This window comes from Mesocricetus auratus, unplaced genomic scaffold, assembly GCF_017639785.1.
Source record: "Mesocricetus auratus isolate SY011 unplaced genomic scaffold, BCM_Maur_2.0 Super-Scaffold_100043, whole genome shotgun sequence".
In the NCBI taxonomy this organism is placed as follows: domain Eukaryota; kingdom Metazoa; phylum Chordata; class Mammalia; order Rodentia; family Cricetidae; genus Mesocricetus; species Mesocricetus auratus.
In genome coordinates this window covers 6,565,366-6,584,951 of record NW_024429220.1, presented here as the reverse complement: position 1 = coordinate 6,584,951, position 19,586 = coordinate 6,565,366, and the positions used below count along the sequence as shown (strand labels likewise).

General features: G+C 43.0%; 1 protein-coding gene across 5 annotated transcripts in view; it reads left to right on the top strand.

Annotated features, from left to right (window-relative positions):
• Reln (reelin) overlaps positions 1-19,586 on the top strand; it is a 437,778-nt gene that overhangs the window by 388,708 nt on the left and 29,484 nt on the right. For all 5 annotated transcript variants that reach the window (XM_040735124.1, XM_040735123.1, XM_040735122.1 and 2 more), the window contains exons 47-52: positions 3,605-3,745; positions 4,883-5,060; positions 7,054-7,247; positions 9,902-10,158; positions 15,012-15,166; positions 16,535-16,749. In XM_040735124.1, coding sequence (XP_040591058.1) covers positions 3,605-3,745; positions 4,883-5,060; positions 7,054-7,247; positions 9,902-10,158; positions 15,012-15,166; positions 16,535-16,749 — 1,140 coding nt within the window. The remainder of the gene's footprint in view (positions 1-3,604; positions 3,746-4,882; positions 5,061-7,053; positions 7,248-9,901; positions 10,159-15,011; positions 15,167-16,534; positions 16,750-19,586) is intronic.

Here is a 19,586-nt window from a genome sequence, read left to right as displayed (position 1 = left end):
GCCAGTGGCTGGTTGTAATACAATAAAGTTAACTATTTGTTTCCTCTCAAGAGACTAGTGGAGTAGCTCATGCAAATTCTCCTTTGCTAACTGATTTTTATGAGTTGGGATAAATTTTTGAAAGATTTACTTAATAGAAATTTAAAATATTCCTGGAGGCCAGATAAAAACTATATAATAATACTATAAGTCAGGAAATCCTTGCCTCCCCAAACTGCTTTGCCAGTGAACTGGTGTGTGGCTGGAATCCCTGGGCTGTGACGTCTTCATCAGCAGAGTGAGAGTTAGGCTGAGTTCCTTGTGTGTCTCTGAGAGTAAAGGCAATGTCACTGAGAGTGAGAGATGGAATGACTGGCCACGGCTTCTTTTGAAGGATGTCTTCTCATCTTGATGATGACAGGAAGTCTTCCTAGGTGAGTGGAGTCTTCCTGCAGAAGCTGAGAGTATGGCGAGTGTACTGAACCTGTTAAAGGGCGTGGCTGCACCGTGGGGAGGTAAATGGAATACCGCATTTAGAAACTGTTGTCTGCGGTAACTCACTAACTGTCGAGCAGTGGATAGTCACCAACCTACATTTTCGAAGCACTTTCAATGTGTTGATGGGGAGGGAGTGCTATAAATTTAGAAAATAATCAAAAGGAGAGATTTCAAGGGTATGTGAAAATAAGGAATTTGCTCTGGGGCCATTTTTCCTCCAACTCCAGGAAGCAGCAGCCATCATTATCAGGGACCTTCAGGATAAGCGATGACACCTGAGAGGGATGTGCAGAGCACTCGTAGGTCTTGGTAAACATGAACTAATTAATTTTCACAACACCCTTGTGAGTCGGAAGCAGCGTTTCTGGGCTGTACAGATGGGAAAGTGTCAGCATGTAGACATAAGTGATCTGGCCCCTCTCACAGTGAGGCCAGGCAGGGCTGGGAACACTTTGTTTTACTGGAGAGACTTAGAGGTTGAATTCAACTTCAGTGTTCTCACCCTGAACTGTTATTGCACTCTTCCATTTAATGAAAGTCTTCTTCTCCCTGAAAAACAACATGGATGATGCAGGCATCTCTGCCTGTGAGCTTGTGGTTACTGGATATTGCTGTTCCTAAGAATATAAAACCATTGCACTTCAAATGTGGGGCAAAGAAATTGTCAAGTTTGACCTCCTTGTTGTGTGTAGACATTTACTTGCTAGCCACGAACGAATGTAGAACTCACTGGTGCCAGAATACAAGTTAGAGCACTCCCTTTAGGATACAAGTTAGAGCACTCACTTACCTTTACAATACAAGTTAGAGCACTACTTACCTTTAGAATACAAGTTAGAGCACTCACTTTAGGATACAAGTTAGAGCACTCACTTTAGGATACAAGTTAGAGCACTCACTTACCTTTAGAGTACAAGTTAGAGCACTCACTTATATTTAGGATACAAGTTAGAGCACTCACTTTAGGATACAAGTTAGAGCACTCGCTTATCTTTAGGATACAAGTTAGAGCACTCACTTTAGGATACAAGTTAGAGCACTCGCTTTAGGATACAAGTTAGAGCACTCGCTTATCTTTAGGCCCATTGGCCAGCTCCAGTTGTAGCAGTCTTCACGTGGTCTCCCTCTGATGCTTTTCTGTGGAACTCCAGAGATTGAAAGTGGCGGGGTTGGAAGTCTGCACACAGGCTGTCACCTCCAGCCACCCATCTGGCTCTTAGTTCCCTGCTCAGTCTCTCTGTTCGGAGGCTGTCCAGACTGTGACTGAGCAAAACCAGAGATCAGAAAGCCACCACCTGCTGGGCACCCCATGCTGCCTCACAGCCCTTATCCTCCAATAGCATCAGACTACTGCTCCCTCCACAGGACTGTGCCTAGTCCCTCCCCATCCGCCCTGCAAGGCGTCTTTTATTTGCTTTTTCCAGGGATCTTTATTGCTGTGACTTAATAGTCTTTCAGTAGATGTTTGTGAAATCCCAGAGTAATCTAACAAAAGAAACAAGGTGACAAAGGCTTTAGTGAAACATGCATATGACATTAAGAGAACAGAGAAAGTGTATTATTACTATCTATGAGCACTGAGAACAGACAGCATTTCAGAAACCCTGTAGTCAAACATCAAAACACAACTAATATGTGCACGCTGGCTACATATCAGTTATAGGCTACGAAAATGTGATGCTCCACTGTGACAAGATGTTGCTGTATAGAAGCAGAAATGTAGCAAATGCTGTCACTTAAAAGAGCAGAGCCACTGAGCTGCACAACACTGGGAGGGGTGTGCATCAATAAAACATGGCTCCATGTGAAAACTGTGGCCCCCGAGTATCAGCCCCCTGTCCCTGTACAGTGCACTCAGTATGAGCAAAGGCATCTGCCCCAAGAGCCGCCTTGTGACTTAGTTAATGTTCCAGGAAGGATCTGTGTCTCCCTGAAACATATTCCCATGCATGCATGATGGTGATAAATTGTGTCAAATACCACATAAAGAGCCGACTGCGCGGTTCAGAATGAGACAAGTGCCACCTTTAAAAGGGTCAGGGAGAAAATGTCTGTTTGAGGACTAACACTTCCTGTGAGACCCTGAAGGCGTAGGACAAGCAGAGAGGGAACTCTCTTGGGGAAATGCAAATGCAGAACGGTGGGAGTGAGTTTTGTGTGTCTGGAAATTGGGGAGAGTGACTCTTCATGATGATGGCCAGAAGAAGGGAGGCGAGGAGAGGCCTCCATTCTGGCCCAATGCTGTGGACCAAGGAGAGGGCTAGGGGCTCTCTATTTCCCCTTAGAAAATATAAGACTCTTGCTGTTATCTTTTTCCCTTCCTAAAACAAACACTCTCCCATCACAATGTTAAGTCTTTCAGTATAAAACATGCATGAGTGCCGGGCATTGTTTGGATTTTGCTGCCATCTAGTGCCTTGGACACGTTTGTTTGTGCTGCTGAGCAAATGCTCTCCCAACATGAAGGACCTCAGCTTCTGATTGGTCTGCCTTGAAGTAACCTGGGTTACTCTTACTTATTTCACCTTTTCATCAACATAAACTAAGCCTGGCCTTACTTATTACCCCCTCTCTTCTCCACACACAATTACCTGGGGTTTCACTGGTCTCTGTTTTGTGTTTACCCACCCTCTAAAGCATCTATTAGGAGAATTCCTCAGGGCTGCTGAGTGAGGTGGTCGTGTGTCCAACGCACAGAAGTACCTTTGCCCTAGAGAGCAGGGAGAGCACGAATCCCAGCCCACTTTCTGTTCTAAAGTTGAAGGCAAAAGGGTCACACCTGCTCAAGGCCAGGCATCTTCCGCCCAGGACAGCAGCCCTGGTGTCTGTACAAAGGCTGCCATGCAAAACTCAGACTTTTATCGTTCCCGTGAGCTTTTAGGATTAGACTTCGCCTCTGATGTAGTCTTCTTTTACAAGACGTAGAAAGATCCCTAGAGCAAAATGCATGCTGAATCTATTTGTTTGGCTTAGTTTTGTTAACTAGAGGCTTGCATGGGCTGTTGCAATAAAGAATGTTCTTTTCAAAATAGGAATGGCAATGTGTGCTTTTGTGTCCCCTCCTCAAGCTTACCAGAATACATTTTCTTTTCCACTGCATTCTTCACTGTAAATCTCTCCTTCCAAGGTCTCAAGCCACTCGTTTCCGCTGGCACCAACCAGCACCTTTTGACAAGCAGCAGACATGGGCAATAGACAATGTCTACATTGGAGACGGCTGTCTAGACATGTGCAGTGGTCATGGGAGGTGCATCCAGGGAAGCTGTGTGTAAGTTGAATATGTCTTCTGTCTAAATGTCTTCATTCGTATTCCATCCGGGAGGTTTCTAAAACTGGGTTTTTCATTACTCCCAAGTTACCTTAGCTTTTGAATTTCCCTGAAGTATAATATTGAGCTAACAGTGGAATTGATGGCTATGATAACTACACTCTTGCTTAGTGCTCAACGTCTGAACAAAGGCTGCATTGTCACGAGAAAGCTGAATTATAATCGACTATATTCATTTTTCTTCTGTTTTTGTGATTTGAGCCTTGAAAAGATGATAGAAAACTGTAGGAGTTCATTATATTCTCACCAAAATCTGGAATTAAGGCGTGCATTTGCTGAGGGTTAGTTGATAATTCTCATGCTGTTCACATAATAAAGTATAAACATGTCTGGTCAATTTATCAGGCATATTTGACAGAGAGCCTGCTCTATCATTATCATAGATCGTTAGCATCTTTGGAAGAATCTACTTTTAAAGCATTTGGATGGATATGTGTGCATGTGTGCACTATAGCCCTTTGTGCTCAGTCTTCTAAGATTGTACACTAAGATCATGCTTAGTGTAGAGAATTCATATGCTCTTCTCCACTCATCTCCATATACGTGGGAAGTCTGGCCCTTGATTAATGATTGTAGCCCATATCTAGGATGACTCCGAAAAGCCCTGGCAGCCTCCCAGTCCTGTCCTGAACAGAGAACTGAAAACTCCATTCAGACATGGCAGTGCTTATCCAAAGCATCCTCGGCTATTTAAGTGGCTGGACGCTTCTGTTTAAAAGGCCAATTTCATATACTATTATCACCCAGCAATTTGGTTTGGCAGCTGCAGTCCTATGGGCTATCCGATGCTGTTTCACGTGAGATAGGACTTCAGTACACTGTTCAAAGTTGATTCTTCCTTCCGCCTGCACCAGTAGTCACTCTCTACCTAGGGAAAGCCTGAGGTGGGGTAATTCCAGCCTGTCTCTGACCTCTGCGCTGTTAGGGAAGACAGGTGACCTTTGGCAAGCTCTGTGACTCTGTGAAGAGCGGTAACCTTGCTTCATCCTGGCCTAGGAAAAGTTTGTCTTCAGCAGTGTGGGGCTGCTCACAGGACCCTTGTGTGGTGTTGACTCTGCCTCTCTTTCTCCACACCAGCTGTGACGAGCTCTGGGGAGGCCTATACTGCGATGAGCCTGAGACCTCTCTTCCAACCCAGCTCAAAGACAACTTCAACCGAGCTCCTTCCAGCCAGAACTGGCTGGCTGTGAATGGTGGAAAGCTGAGTACAGTGTGTGGAGCTGTGGCTTCGGGGCTGGCTCTCCACTTCAGTGGGGTAAGAGTTGGGCTGGGGCTTGCTCTGTTCCCCGCCCTCTAACCTGAGGAGTCCCCGAGTCTCTTTTGAAGTTTAACAGGCGAATCAAGGTGCAATTGCCCTTAATGCCTAGCCATGATCTGAACTTTCCCAGAGTTTTCCTACCGAAAGCTTATGTTGAGGTCACTAAAGACTCAGCTGGTGTCAGCACAGGGAAGCTGTAAGAACACGTCCTTAGAGGACTTACCTAGGTTTCCATCCTGAGCAAGGGGACCTATTCAGTGTGTGTGTTAGGGGCAGGGAGCTCCTTCTGGATGAAGCCGTAATAGAAAACTCCTGAGTTCACAGCACATTTGAGATTAAAGAGTGAAAAACCTTGGAAATGGGCGTCAGTGCTTCAACAACTAATTGTTTACAAATCACCCCAAAGAAAGTAGCATGTCTGTAATTACTGCACATTTGTATTTATAGCGTAATATTTTGTGAGTGGCAGAAGCAATATTGGAAAGTTTCCCTCAGAAAAAGTTTATAATCATCCTATTTTGCTGCCAAATTTTAACTTTTTAAATGTATAATTTCTCAGGGATCATGATTAGATAAGCAAATTAATTTAAAAAATAACCAATTCACACTCAACTCCTTTTTTTACTGCACCCTATCACAGATTTTATATTGGTGCCAATGAAGTATTTATCATTTATATCCAATCTTTTACCAAAGAGCAAGGAAAGTATATGTATCATATTGATTTTTCATAATCGACAGTACTAAGAATGTATATTCAAAATACTCTTCTGTCGGGCGGTGGTGGTGCACGCCTTTAATCCCAGCACTAGGGAGGCAGAGGCAGGGGTATCTCTGTGAGTTTGAGACCAGCCTGGTCTACAAGAGGAAGTTCCAGGATAGCCTCCAAAGCCACAGAGAAACCCTCCCTCGAAAAACCAAAAAAAAAAAAAAAAAAAAAACTCTTCTAGGTAGAAATGGAAATGGCCAAGATTTCCACATATGCCCAACTAACAAATACCTACCTATCAAGATTAATATATTGGTAATTGATAATTAATATAGATGACTTTAAATCAGCTATGAATATTTAAGTAAATGTAATTGGGAGTGGGGAGAGCTGGCTCAGTCAGTAAGTGTAAAGACTTGTTTCCCCAACATCCATGTAGAAATCAGGCACGGTATTATCCTAGTGTGGGAGTTGGAAGGAGGTAGGAGGGAAGTAGAAACAGCCATCTCCTCAGAGCTCATTGGCCAGCAAGTCTAGCCAGTCAGTGAACTCCAGGTTCAGTGAGAAATCCTGTCCTAAAAGTAAGGTGGGAGTGATGGAGGAAGATGACTAACATCCCATGTGTACATACACTCACACAAAACAACCACAGACATACACACAAATGTAAATAAATAAAATTCAAGACATTTTAAAAGGGCATTGCAACTATCTCACTATAATTAAATTATATAATTTTTCAGTTGTAGTCATTTTAAATTTTCCTACTAAAAATAGTTACATAAGGGGGCTGGAGAAAATGGCTTAGGGATTAAGAGTACTTACTGTTTTCCAGAGGACAGCACCCACCCACACAGCGATCACAACTGTTGGTAACTATAGTTCCAGGCAATTCAACACTTATACTCACAGACATTCTTACACATATGTAAATTAAATTTTAAAAATAGTTATGTCAAAATGTTCCTTTGTTAGTAACTGGTGCTTTTAGCAAATGCTAACTAATAATTGAAAATAAATTAATAAAACTTTGGGTAGTTAATTTCATTCCTTTTGCTTTGCTTATAAAAATATGCTAAAAGGAAACCTTAGGATATGGTTTCCTTTTATGGTTAAGGAAGTCTCAAATGCTGAAATTTGAAAGCTTGGCATCCGTGAGCTGCCTACCGTGCTAGCAGCTGGTGTAAGAAAGAATAGCAGAGTAACAACACCAGAGAAGAGCTGTGGTCTGTGGTCAAGATTCCTCACTGCTGCTGTTTTCCTATCCCTTCTTTTTCTTAGGGTTGTAGCCGGCTGCTGGTCACTGTGGATCTGAACCTCACTAGCGCTGAGTTTATCCAATTCTACTTCATGTACGGATGTCTCATCTCACCGAGCAACCGTAACCAAGGGGTCCTCCTGGAGTACTCCACCAATGGGGGCATCACCTGGAACTTGCTGATGGAGATTTTCTATGACCAGTACAGCAAACCCGGGTTTGTGTCTGTCTTAACCGCAATAACTAGGCTGCCAAGCTTGGGAAGGCTCCCAATGACTGAGGGGACCTCCAACTTACTCCTCAGTAAAGAAAAGGCAGGAGAGCTTCCTGGCCTACATAATAGCTAATCAGAGTTTTTATTTTAAGAACAAATAGCTTGCCAAGGGGTGGTGGCACACACCTTTAATCCCAGCACTCAGGAGGTAGTGGCAGAGGCAGGTGGATCTCTGTGAGTTCTAGGCCAGCCTGGTCTATAGAGTGAGTTCCAGGACAGCCAGAACTACACAGAGAAACCATGTCACAAAAAAACAAAAAAAAGAAAAAAAAGAACAAATAGCTTTTGCATCCCAGATTAAGATTAGTTACTAGATCATAATACCAACAGTAAATAAACAGTGCAAAACAAAACAACAACAAAAAAAGGCATGTTCAAGCCTAACCAGACTACATCCCAGAATGGAGGAGTGGAGATGGGCACAAAATCCCACCTCATACCCAAGAAGCTATTGGCATTTGATTACTTCTGGGAGAGGGAACAACGGAACAACGGTTTTCATCAATATTCAGTGATACTGAGCGCCCTGTGATCTACTGGTCAGCCAACAAACTCTGCATGGACCCTGAATCGGGGAAGAACAGAATGTGGGGCTGGTCCAGAGGGAGGTGGGGAAGGGAATGAATATGATCAAAATATATCTTGTGAAATCTCAAAGAATAAAAAAGCAAGAAAGGGTGAACTAATTGAAGTAGTCCTGTCTCAAGGGAACGAGGCAGAGAGAGAACAGGACACCCACCCTCCATGGTCCTCTGGCCTCCACGCATGCAACACCGGCACATGCACACATGCACACACACACACACACACATACACACACATACACCACAAATGCACACACACCACACATGCACACACACACCATACCGTAGTGACAGTTAAAAAGAGGAGCTGGGAAGAGAGCCTTAAAACTGAGAGGCATGAGGAAATAAAATTCGGAGAGGCCTGCCTCAAAGCTGCTGCTCTCTGAGCACCCAGTAACCTCATAATGGAGGGTGTGTAGTTCACAGGATGCACAGATTGAAGTGTTAGAACCGATTACACACATTCTAGTTGGTCCCTATCCCTGTCTCACCTACTATGCTGGGCACTTGCAACCTAGGAAAGACACAAAGGAAGCCTGAGCAGGTAGCTCAGGTTAGACTGCGTGTCTAGAATGTGCGAGTCCCTCAACGCCAAAATAGAAGAACACCAACAAGGAAGCACCATGCTAACAACAGGGAAATAACTGAGCCCTTTAATGTGAAAGCCTAAGAACCCAGCAACTATTATTACAGCCCTGTTTTAGGAGCCATCCCAGATTAACTGACAGGAGTCTTGGTACTAAGAGGCTGCACCTCAAAGACAGGAGGATCAACAAATAAAAAGACCATGCTCTCTGCACAGGAAGAAAACCAAGGATATACTTTCCCCCATGTCCTGTGAGCTCTGAATACAAATCAAACCTGGGGTTCCGCTGCTGGCTTTCAGTGAATATTTTTTATTGTAACTGTGAATGTAAGCCTGACTTCTACATGATGAAGCTGGTATGGGAGCACTAAGTGTCCGTCCTTGGGGACTGAGTCGGAAGACATGCCGAGCTTGTTAGCGAGTTCTCCTCAGCATTTCTTCCCCTGCTTTCACCGAAACACTAGCAATGCGCCATCTATACCACAGGCAACGCTGATTACTTTCAGCCTGAGGCGCAAACATACCTCTACTACAACCAGTGTCTGTTCCAAGCCTGTTGCTGGCATTTAGCAGATTAAAGTAAAAACAAAGTGCCAAGCAAGAAAGGTGAAACCAACCCTTATGTGACAGGAAAAGTGAGGCCAACATCGGCTTGTCCCTTTCAAAGTGTGTACGCTGTAGACCTACAGTTACCTGTGGGGGGGCAGATGTGGAAGGCCCACAGGCAACTCAGGTAACAACTATTGGATGCTCTCATTGCTTGCCTTCTGTTTCTTTGTTTGATGATTGTAAAGCAAAGCCAGCCAGGGTCCACCCCAGGAACCGATGAGTTAGTTTAAAAGGAGCGTAGAGAGGTAGGAGTGTATCTGGGAGGAGTTGGGGGGAGTTGAGGGTGAGTACGATCAAAATACATTGTATGAAATTCTCAAAGATTTAATGAGATGATTTTAATTTGTGCCAAGGGCTAGAAAGATGACTCAGGTGGTTAAGTGCTTGCTGTGTCAACACATTAGGAACTGAATTGAATCCCTGGTCAGGCAGTGTCTACCTGTAATCCCAACACTAGGACGTAGACAGGATTCCTGGAGTTCTCTAGCCAGCCAGTCCATCAGTGCGCTCCAAGGGCAGTGAGAGACACTGTCTCAGAAAATGAAGGGGGCAGTTGAAGAGGACACTCAACATGGACCTCTGCCCTCCTCATACCAACATATATTTACATGTGCAGCTGTACACAGAGAGAGAGAGAGAGAGAGAGAGAGAGAGAGAGAGAGAGAGAGAGAGAGAGAGAGAGAGAGAGAGAGAGAGAGAGTTTTAGATAATGTCCTCACTTCACTGCCCTGGAACGTTCAGTATCTCACTGCTGTTTCAGATCTCCTCATATGAAATATTTAACCAACGTTTTCTCTGCCCTCATCATTTTCTGTTAGATTCGTGAATATCCTCCTCCCTCCGGATGCTAAAGAGATTGCTACTCGCTTCCGCTGGTGGCAGCCAAGGCATGATGGCCTGGACCAGAATGACTGGGCCATTGACAATGTCCTCATCTCAGGCTCTGCAGACCAGAGGACAGTCATGCTGGACACATTCAGCAGCGCCCCAGTGCCCCAGCATGAACGCTCCCCTGCAGACGCCGGCCCTGTGGGGAGAATCGCTTTCGACATGTTCGTGGAGGACAAGACTTCAGGTGATCTGTTTGCTAATGCTGGACCAAAGTACATTGTTGTGTGGGGGTGGGGGAGGGGTAATCACAAGTAAAATTGGGTCCTTTCTAGGTGTTCAGATTAGGTGCAGAAACAAGAAGATCATTCTTTTGTCCCTGTCAATCTTCCCATTAAACAGTGTATCCCACCGGGCGGTGGTGGCGCACGTCTTTAATCCCAGCACTCGGGAGGCAGAGGCAGGCGGATCTCTGTGAGTTCGAGGCCGGGCTGGACCGACAGCCTCCAAAACAATACAGAGAAACCCTTCTCGTAAAAAAACAAACAACAAAACAAAACAAAAAAACAGTGTATCCCATCTTACCGTCATTCTAAGCCAGAAACATGTTCTAATAAATAGCACTTTATTAATAGAATAATTTGGGGGGGTATTTGTGTTTCCTATTTTCTATTTTGGATTTCCTATTTTCTATTGTGGCTGTCAGTGGTGCTTGGATCAGGGCCTTACTCTAGTTCAGGCTGTCCTAGAATTCACTGGGAAGCTCCTGCTGGGCTCACACTCACAGTGATCCTCCTGCCTCATCCCCCTGGTTCCGTTGTTAACATCTAAGTGCAGACCGTGTGTCTTTTGTGATTCAGACACATTTGCCATGGCATGTCTCAGATGGTGTCTCGTGTGGTTCCGTTGTTAACATCTAAGTGCGACCATTGTGTCTTTTGTGACTCAGGCACATTTGCCTTGTCGTTTCCTGTCTCAGATCCTGTCTCCTGTACCACATGCTGTAGGTCTCATCCTGCATCCTCAGCAGGGGTCACTGAGCCATGCTGGCAAGCACCTCATCTCCGTACCATTCTCGTCGGAATGCTCGCCACTTTCTAATGCTGTAGTAAGCTTAAGGTAGCGTCTCATACCAAGTCGTAAGTTTGAAGTGGCAGCTCATATTAAGTCTGTGGCTTTGCCACCCCATAAAGCGTTGGTTGTGCTGCATAAAAAAAACAGTGTGGGCAATGTGGATGATGTCTAAGGGTCTGCCTCTGCCTCACACTGTGAGTCTACCCAACAGTTGCAACAGTCATTTAGACAGTAAGGCCCTGTCTCCCTGCTTAGCTCTACCATCTTGCACACACTAAAAAAAGATCGTATGGCCAGTGTAATAAGGAGAACATTCCAGAGAAACATACCTCAGGGAAATTTTAATTTAAGACATTTTAATAAAATAAAATACTGAATTAGTAATATTTATTTGTAAAAGCAATAAATTGTGTTCAAGTCACAAAATTGAGAAAATACTGAAAAATCATGAGGATGAAAATTAGAATTACCAGCAGATAACCAATATCAGTATTTTTAATATTATCTTAATGTTTTGTATGCCTTTAACAAAAAGTTTTACAATGGTAGAATCTCAGATTACAAGTGTTTTGTAGTTTGCTTTTTTCTTTGAAATTGAATCCTGTGATTTTTGTTGCTATTGTTGATTTTTGTTTTTTGTTTTGAGTCCTTATGTGCCTTAGAAGATAAATTTTTACTAATTTTCAATGTCATTATAGTTATAATTTGCTATTTGTGAACATTTGGGCTATCTAATTTTATTTCACTTATTAGGATATTATGTGACACTAGTATATCATGTGATATCATGTACAACTGCAAATAGTGACAAATCCACCCTGGCAAATGGAAAAGGCTTGAATCATCCTCATCTTTACCAAGTGTTGTTATTCTCTGAGGCTTCAGCTGGCCAAGGCGGTGCGCACCTGTAACCCCTGTGCTCAGGAAGCTGGGGCAGGAGGGCAGACATGTAGACAGGCCTGAGATACAAAGAGACATTCTGCTTCAAAACCACAGAAAAGGAGGGGAGAGGGGGACGGAGGAAGAAGGGAGAGAAGAGATGGGAAAAGAAAATGGGGGAGAGAAGAAGGGAAGGAAGAAGGAAGGAGAAGACGGATGAGGTGGACAGGGAAGGAGGAGAAGAAGCCGGAGGTCGGGGAGAAAGGGAGGGAAAGGAAGTTGTTACTGAGATTTGCTTACATAGATCTGACTCAGAACTTTGCCGAGTTACTCATCAGTTTTTTTCCCCATGCAATAATTTATGTAAGTTTACAGTCAGAATAATTTAAACTTTACCTCTGTATTAACAAAAGCCAATGCAAGCCAATTTTAAGTGCCTGATATGTATGCCTGTCTATTTTGGCCCTGAGTGGTGCTTCATAGAAAAGCCTGTCAGATATTCTAGGCCTGTAGACCTGTAGGCCTGTAGGCCAAAGATGGATGCGCCAACATTGCAGAGGAACCTTTGGTGATTGTCCAGTCAGCTGTTTTTTGTTATTTCCCACATTTTTTGGAAGTAGATTGCTTGAACTTCCTGCTTACTCAATTAATACTATTTCCTTCTTGGGTTTCTGAGGGAGCCGAAGACTAGATAGTTACAGTTTTCCTTGTTTACCAAATGCAGAAAAGAAACTCACTAAAGAGGTGTAAAGTTTATAAGGTTGAGAGATATCAAAAGAGTTTTAGATGTTAATACAAGTTATGATAGAAAGTAAATTAGGTACAAGACTTTGGTCTCACCAAGATAGGATAGATAGTGGATTATTTTCTCTGAATTTGTCAAATGCAAATGGAATAGACATTGTTGATGTATTTATTGCCTGTATATATTATGTGTAGTTATTGTACTTACTGTATATAATTTTTCTTATATTAGTTATAGCCTTTTTATTGTAGACAAAAAAGGGAAAGTATAGTGATATTTTATTTATAATCTAACAAATAAAGCTTGCCTGAAGATCAGAGTGCAGAGGTAAGCCACTAGTTAGCCCCCCCCACACACATTCTTAAGTCACTAGTTAGCCACACACACACACACTTAAGTCACTAGTTAGCCACACACACACACACTCTTAAGTCACTAGTTAGTCACACACCTAAACCATTAGTTAGCCATAGAGGACAGGCAGTGGTGGCTACACATTTAATCCCATTGCTGGAGAGACACAGACAGATGTATCTCTAAGAGTTCAAGGCCACCCTGGGCTACATGAGAGTAAATCATTCTAAAAGTGAAACAGAGCTCAAGCCGTTGATCCCAGCACTTGGGATGACATACTTTTAATCCCAGAGAAGAACACAAGGCAGGAGCTCAGTGCAGGCTCAGGCAGTGAGGTTTGGTAGAGACAGATGCAGTCTGCAGCCACTCTGAGGACAGGATGGCCTCTTTGGTCTGAGCCTTGCACAAAACTTAAGTCCAAATGAATCAAAGACCTCAACATAAATCCAGCCACACTGAACCTGTTAGAGGAGAAAGTACATAGCCCAAACTGCTCAAACTTGCTATGTAGCTGACGTTAGCCTTAACAACAGCATGACCCTCCTGCATCCACTCCCGAGGTCCTGGGATTACAGGTATACATGACCATGACCATTTTCTTAAGTAATCTCCTTATATTATACCTTAATTTGTTCAGGCTGAGTACAACTTAACAATTTGTAGTTCAAATGTAGTCTTTATGATAAACTACACAATGCAAAGCTCGATTTTTCTCAAAAACTGTCTCGGCCTCCAAGATCATTTGTTCATCCACCTAGAGTGGCTTCCAGGATCTGGAAAAGAAGGAAACAGGGAATCACTTAAAATAGTTCTGTTATGTGTGTGGAATAAATTCTAACGATCCTTTGATAGCACAGTACCTATAGTTAACAATATACTATTGAGCTGGACATGGTGGCTTCTGCCTGTGATCTCAACACTTGGAAGGCAAAGATAGAAAGGTCACCATGAACTGAGGCCACCCTGGGCTACATAGTGGGCTGTAGAATTAAATCCTGTCTCCACAAAAACATTAGATAGATAGGTGGATTGATGGATGGATGGATGGATGGATGGATGGATGGATGGATGGATGGATGGACGGATAGACAGACAGACAGATGGTTAGATAGATACATAGATGGAGAGATGATGGATGGATGGATGGATAGATAGACAGACAGACAGATGATTATATAGATACATAGATGGATACACAGATGGATAGAGGATGGATGGATGGATTGATGGATGGATGGATAGACAGACAGGCAGACAGACAGATGGTTATATAGATACACAGATGGATACATGGATGGATGGATGGATGGATAGACAGACAGATGGTTAGATAGATACATAGATGGATAGATGATAGATGGATGGATAGATAGACAGACAGACAGACAGACAGATGGTTATATAGATACATAGATGGATACATAGATGGATACACAGATGGATAGAGGATGGATGGATGGATGGATGGATGGATGGATGGATGGACGGACGGATAGACAGACAGACAGATGGTTAGATAGATACATAGATGGAGAGATGATGGATGGATGGATAGACAGACAAACAGACAGATGGTTATATAGATACATAGATGGATACACAGATGGATAGAGGATGGATGGATGGATGGATGGATGGATGGATGGATGGATGGATGGATGGATGCACATTTTATTTCAAAATACATTGAGGATCTAGGCATGGTAGTAATGTATAACCTTCAAAAGGCTGAAGTAGGAAGATCAATCCTGATTGTGAAGCCAGCCTGAGCTGTATAGTGAGACCTTGTCTTATCATCCCACCCCTTAAAAATGCACTAAGTATCTGTCTGCTATCCTAATATCCATGGCTGCAAAAGTATGTTTATATTAGTGTTTATTTTATGTGACACATTATATGTAAAGGAGATTTCTACTTAATTCTAGAACTTCACTTTTTAAAAAGTACATATTCACTTTTTAAAAAGTACATATTCACTTTTTAAAGTGACTATGTAAAGTGAATAAGCCCTTCCTAAATCTGTCATCCATGTTGTGTCTTTTTTTAAGTGAATGAGAATTGGCTATTCCATGATGACTGTACAGTGGAAAGATTCTGTGACTCCCCTGATGGTGTCATGCTCTGTGGCAGCCATGATGGACGAGAGGTGTATGCAGTGACCCATGACCTGACTCCCACTGAAGACTGGATCATGCAATTCAAGGTGAACTTATCATGGTCGCGATTTCATACATAACCATATGCTAGCAACCTAACTAATCAGAAACATCATGAAGATAAAGGCTATCTAATGTTTCATTGACTTAATATGTACTTTGAAAAGTACAACTTGATATTAAGGCAACATATGGCTCACCTAAATCATGCTTGACGATTAAAAATATTGTACTTTTATACTATTTCCAGATAAAATCTCAGACAGCAGAAAAGCAAATATTTACCATCAGGATGGTATGCTTATAGAACAGAAATATTGGTTTAAAAAATTCAAGATACTGATTGCAACTTACTGAGTTGAATCACTATATAAACTGTAAGTTGGCTGGAGAGATGGCTCAGTGATTAACAGCGCCGACCAGCTGCTCTTTCCGAGGTCCTGAGTGCAATTCCCAGCACCAACACGGTGGCCCACAACCATCTGCAATGTGTTCTGGTGCCCTCTCCTCTCTGCAGCCCTCTTCCGTCACGCAGGCACACATGCATATACATAAAAGACATGAAGAAATAAATCTTTTTAAAAATAGTAAGTTGGCTGGGTGTGGTGGTGCCAGCTTTAATCCAAGCACTCAGGAGGCAGAGCCAGGTGGACCTCTGTGAGCCAAGGCTAGCATGGTCTACAGAGTGAATTCCAGGCCAGCTAGGGCTACATAGTGAAACCCTGTCTCAAAAAAAAAGAAGGCAAATTGTTTCTGTACAAGACTGAAGCTATAATGGTTATTTATACTTTTTCTAGAAGCTATTAGGATGTTTCTGTAGAACAAAAATTATAGACTATAACAGCATGGTTAGAATTCATGCCAAGAACAGCTTTGGATGGCATTTTGGCCAGCATTCCTTCTGCTGTGCTCTGTCTTTCTGAGTCCCTCTGCATTTGCAGAGTTGACACATTGTGGCTGTTGCCATGTTAGAGGCACTGTGCCTCTTATCGCTTGGCTACATCTGGCTTGCAGGTGAAAGTGATTTACAGAAAGTTACAAAGTGTATGACAAAACAGTAAAACTGGTAAGGCTGAGAGCAATTCTTGATCAGGTATTGGACCAGACACCAGTGCCAGGCCGTTAACAAACAATTTGTAAGTGTGGGCCCAGGCCTTCCCAGGAAACCAGCCAGCATGGCAGACACAGCCTTCAGCCTCTCTCCCAAATCCCCACACAAAGTACTTGGCACACGCCATGCTTTGTCACCTTGGCCACCCATGCCAATGTCCCCTGCCCATCAACAAAAGAATGAACTTGAAAATACAGGGTGGTCGATATAAAGGGATCCGTGCTTTTTTTACTGCCAATTCTTTGGAAATGAAATATGTCATATTGTTTTAATACCTTGACAATCTTCATTTTCTGCTTATTAGATCTCTGTTGGATGCAAAGTGTCTGAAAGAATCGCCCAGAATCAAATTCATGTGCAGTATTCTACTGACTTTGGTGTGAGCTGGAACTACCTGGTCCCTCAGTGCTTACCTGCAGATCCAAAGTGCTCTGGAAGCGTTTCCCAGCCATCTGTGTTCTTCCCAACCAAAGGGTGGAAAAGAACCACCTACCCACTTCCTGAAAGCTTACTGGGAAAGTAAGTGGAAAACATGGCTGCAGACATCCAGGAGGCAAACATGGGGACTGCTAGCCAGTCTCAAATTATATGTCATTGTGGGTAAAGTGCTTTCTTCTGCCCTAACTGTAGAGTCCCTGACGGTGACTACCATGATGAACATACTTCATATTGGAATCTTCAGACTTGAGGGTTTGGCCCTCGGTAAATGCCTGTTGCGCCCTCTTTTCTAAACCTCAGTGTCATCAAGTAGGATTTGCACAAACGGTTGCCTTGGAACCAAGTGTAAAGATGCATATTAGCTACCTTACTGGCCTTTTAGACTATAGTCCAACATAAGGATGTTTTCCAAATCCTCAATAGAACAGGGAGCAAATCTCAGCCCACACGAGTTGCACAGTTCCTAACCTCAGGCCGTTTGTGTATGATGGCTCGTGAGATTTGGTTTTCTCTTCTCACAAAGCGTTGCATTCTGCATCTGCAGTGAAACATAATTAGCCTGAAGCAGCAGCAACCATGGCGGCTAAACCATGCTCTGGAAAGTCTGTAATAAGTTAATTTAAGGAGATTCCAAAGACTCCCCATCTACTGTAAAATTAAGAAAAGAGGTGTATTAAGCAAAATGACAGGCATGCTTCTACAAAATTAATCATAGAGTCTGGCTAAGTAAAGAGACTGCTACTGAAACCGATCATGATTTATGAGCAGGACTGAGTGTCTGAACAGGGTAGGTATGCACAGCCTGTCCCATCCTATAGACAACATCATTAGTTTCCTGGAATGGATCAGAAGAGCTCACACAGTTAAGATGCCAGGAGGTTACAAGCTTACAAAAGCCCAACCTACAGTGACTCAATTAGAAAGGAAGAATCCCGGTGTTTGAGAGACAGCTCAGCAGTTAACAACATGGACTGCTCTGGCAGCGGAGCCAAGTTTGGTTCCCAGCACCCACATTGGTTAGCTCACAATCCCGGTAGCTCTATATATAGAGGATCTGGTACCATCCTCACGCCTCCACTAACACTGCACTCACATACACAAACTCCACACAAACATTTGCATATACACATAATGAAAATTAAAACTTTTTAAAAGACATCATATCTATAACAAAAAATATAAAGATGAATACTCTGGCACTGGTTGGCTTGCATGTTTAATAATGGCTTTAAGGTTCAATGAAATGGCCCAATAGGTAAAGACTATGCCAACACTGATGACCAGAGTGAGATCCCTGGCACACGTGCTTGTACACGCACACGTGCGCACACATACACAAGTAATTATAATAATAATGGACTGTATATTTTAAATGACTTCAAGGACACCATTGTCTTGCTCTCTTATCCCTCTGTCAGCATGAAGAGGGTCCCCCTGTTGAATGTGACTGCCAGGAAACTGGACCAGAACGCTTCCTTACCTATGTCCAGTAGGAGAGAGAGAGAAGGGCCACAGCCTGGTGGCTTCGGGGCTGCCATGGGAACCAGTCAAATGTCCTGGGTCCGTTCCTGAGTGGAGGAGTGTGCATGAGGGAAGGCTAGCTATCTGTGTTAAAGAAAAGACAGAGACGTAAGATCGTATCAGGAGGCCAGGGTCAGTCAACACTGAAGGTGCCCAGTTTATTCATCTAAAGTAACCATCCAAAGGTGGGGGCAATGGCAGAGACATCTATTATCATGTGTAAAGGGCAGACAGCAACTACTTCCCTTAATCCTAGAGACACTCCATTGCTGCACAAACACTTGGCCTTCAGGGTAGGTGTGAAACTCACCTGGACCTAGATCTACATGGTATTTAGACAGGAGCTATTCACCACCAAGGCCAGGACATCCTGCAGCCACTAGCTGACATCTTAAAGACAATAGGAGTGAGCTCTTTGAACTCATGGCAGGCTGGAATAGATTTCCAGTATACCCCCTCCCCCCAGAGAAGGTTGTTTTTGGGGTTTTTGTTTTTCTCTGAGAACCAGAACAACAACCTCCTTGAATCCTATTGGTACAAATTAGCCCGTTCCTAAAACACTTAGTAATTTATGGGATCATATTAAGATGATCATCCCTCAGCGAGTCACCTGGGGCAGAATGCATGCTGGGGACTATCACTACAGGCATTTACACTCCTGTGTGCCCTCTCTCTCGGATCTCTCTTTCTGTCTCCCTGTCTCTGCCTGTGTGCAACTCTCATACACACATACACACATACATACATACATACATACATACATACATACATACATACACACATACATACACACATACATACAATGTATATAGTGTACAAACATAGCACTTGTTCAAATGAAGGACTTTTATTGTTGTGTAACCCATGTACCCACCACATAAAATGGGAGGCAAAACATTTACATTGCCCTAGAAAGTTCTTTAATACTCTTTATTTTAATATAAGGTTAATTAGAGCCTTTTTGTTAACCCGGAAGACAGAAAAGAGCAATGATGAAATTAAAAATCTCTGGAAAATTGTCCTTTAATATAACCCTTTCAAAATTGTTTTCTAATTGCCACAGTTACTTTGAGAGTATTGAAAATCTTCAGGGAATTGAGAAGTTACTGTTTCCTAAATGACTGAAGGCTGTGTGTGTGCTAACAAGACTGTCAGAGACTTCGCTCACCTTCTGTATGGTTTCAGAGATGTAATTAGTCAATCTAAATGCTCCCACAACCACTGAAGTTCAGTTCTCTAGTTCAGCCAGTCAATAAACCGGCCAGTGAATTGAACAGATAATTCTCAAAAGAAGAAATGCAAACACAAATGGCCAATAAATAACTCAAAAAAAGTGTTCAATATCCTTAGCCATCAGGAAAATGTAAATAAAGGCTGTTTTGAGATTCCACATCACC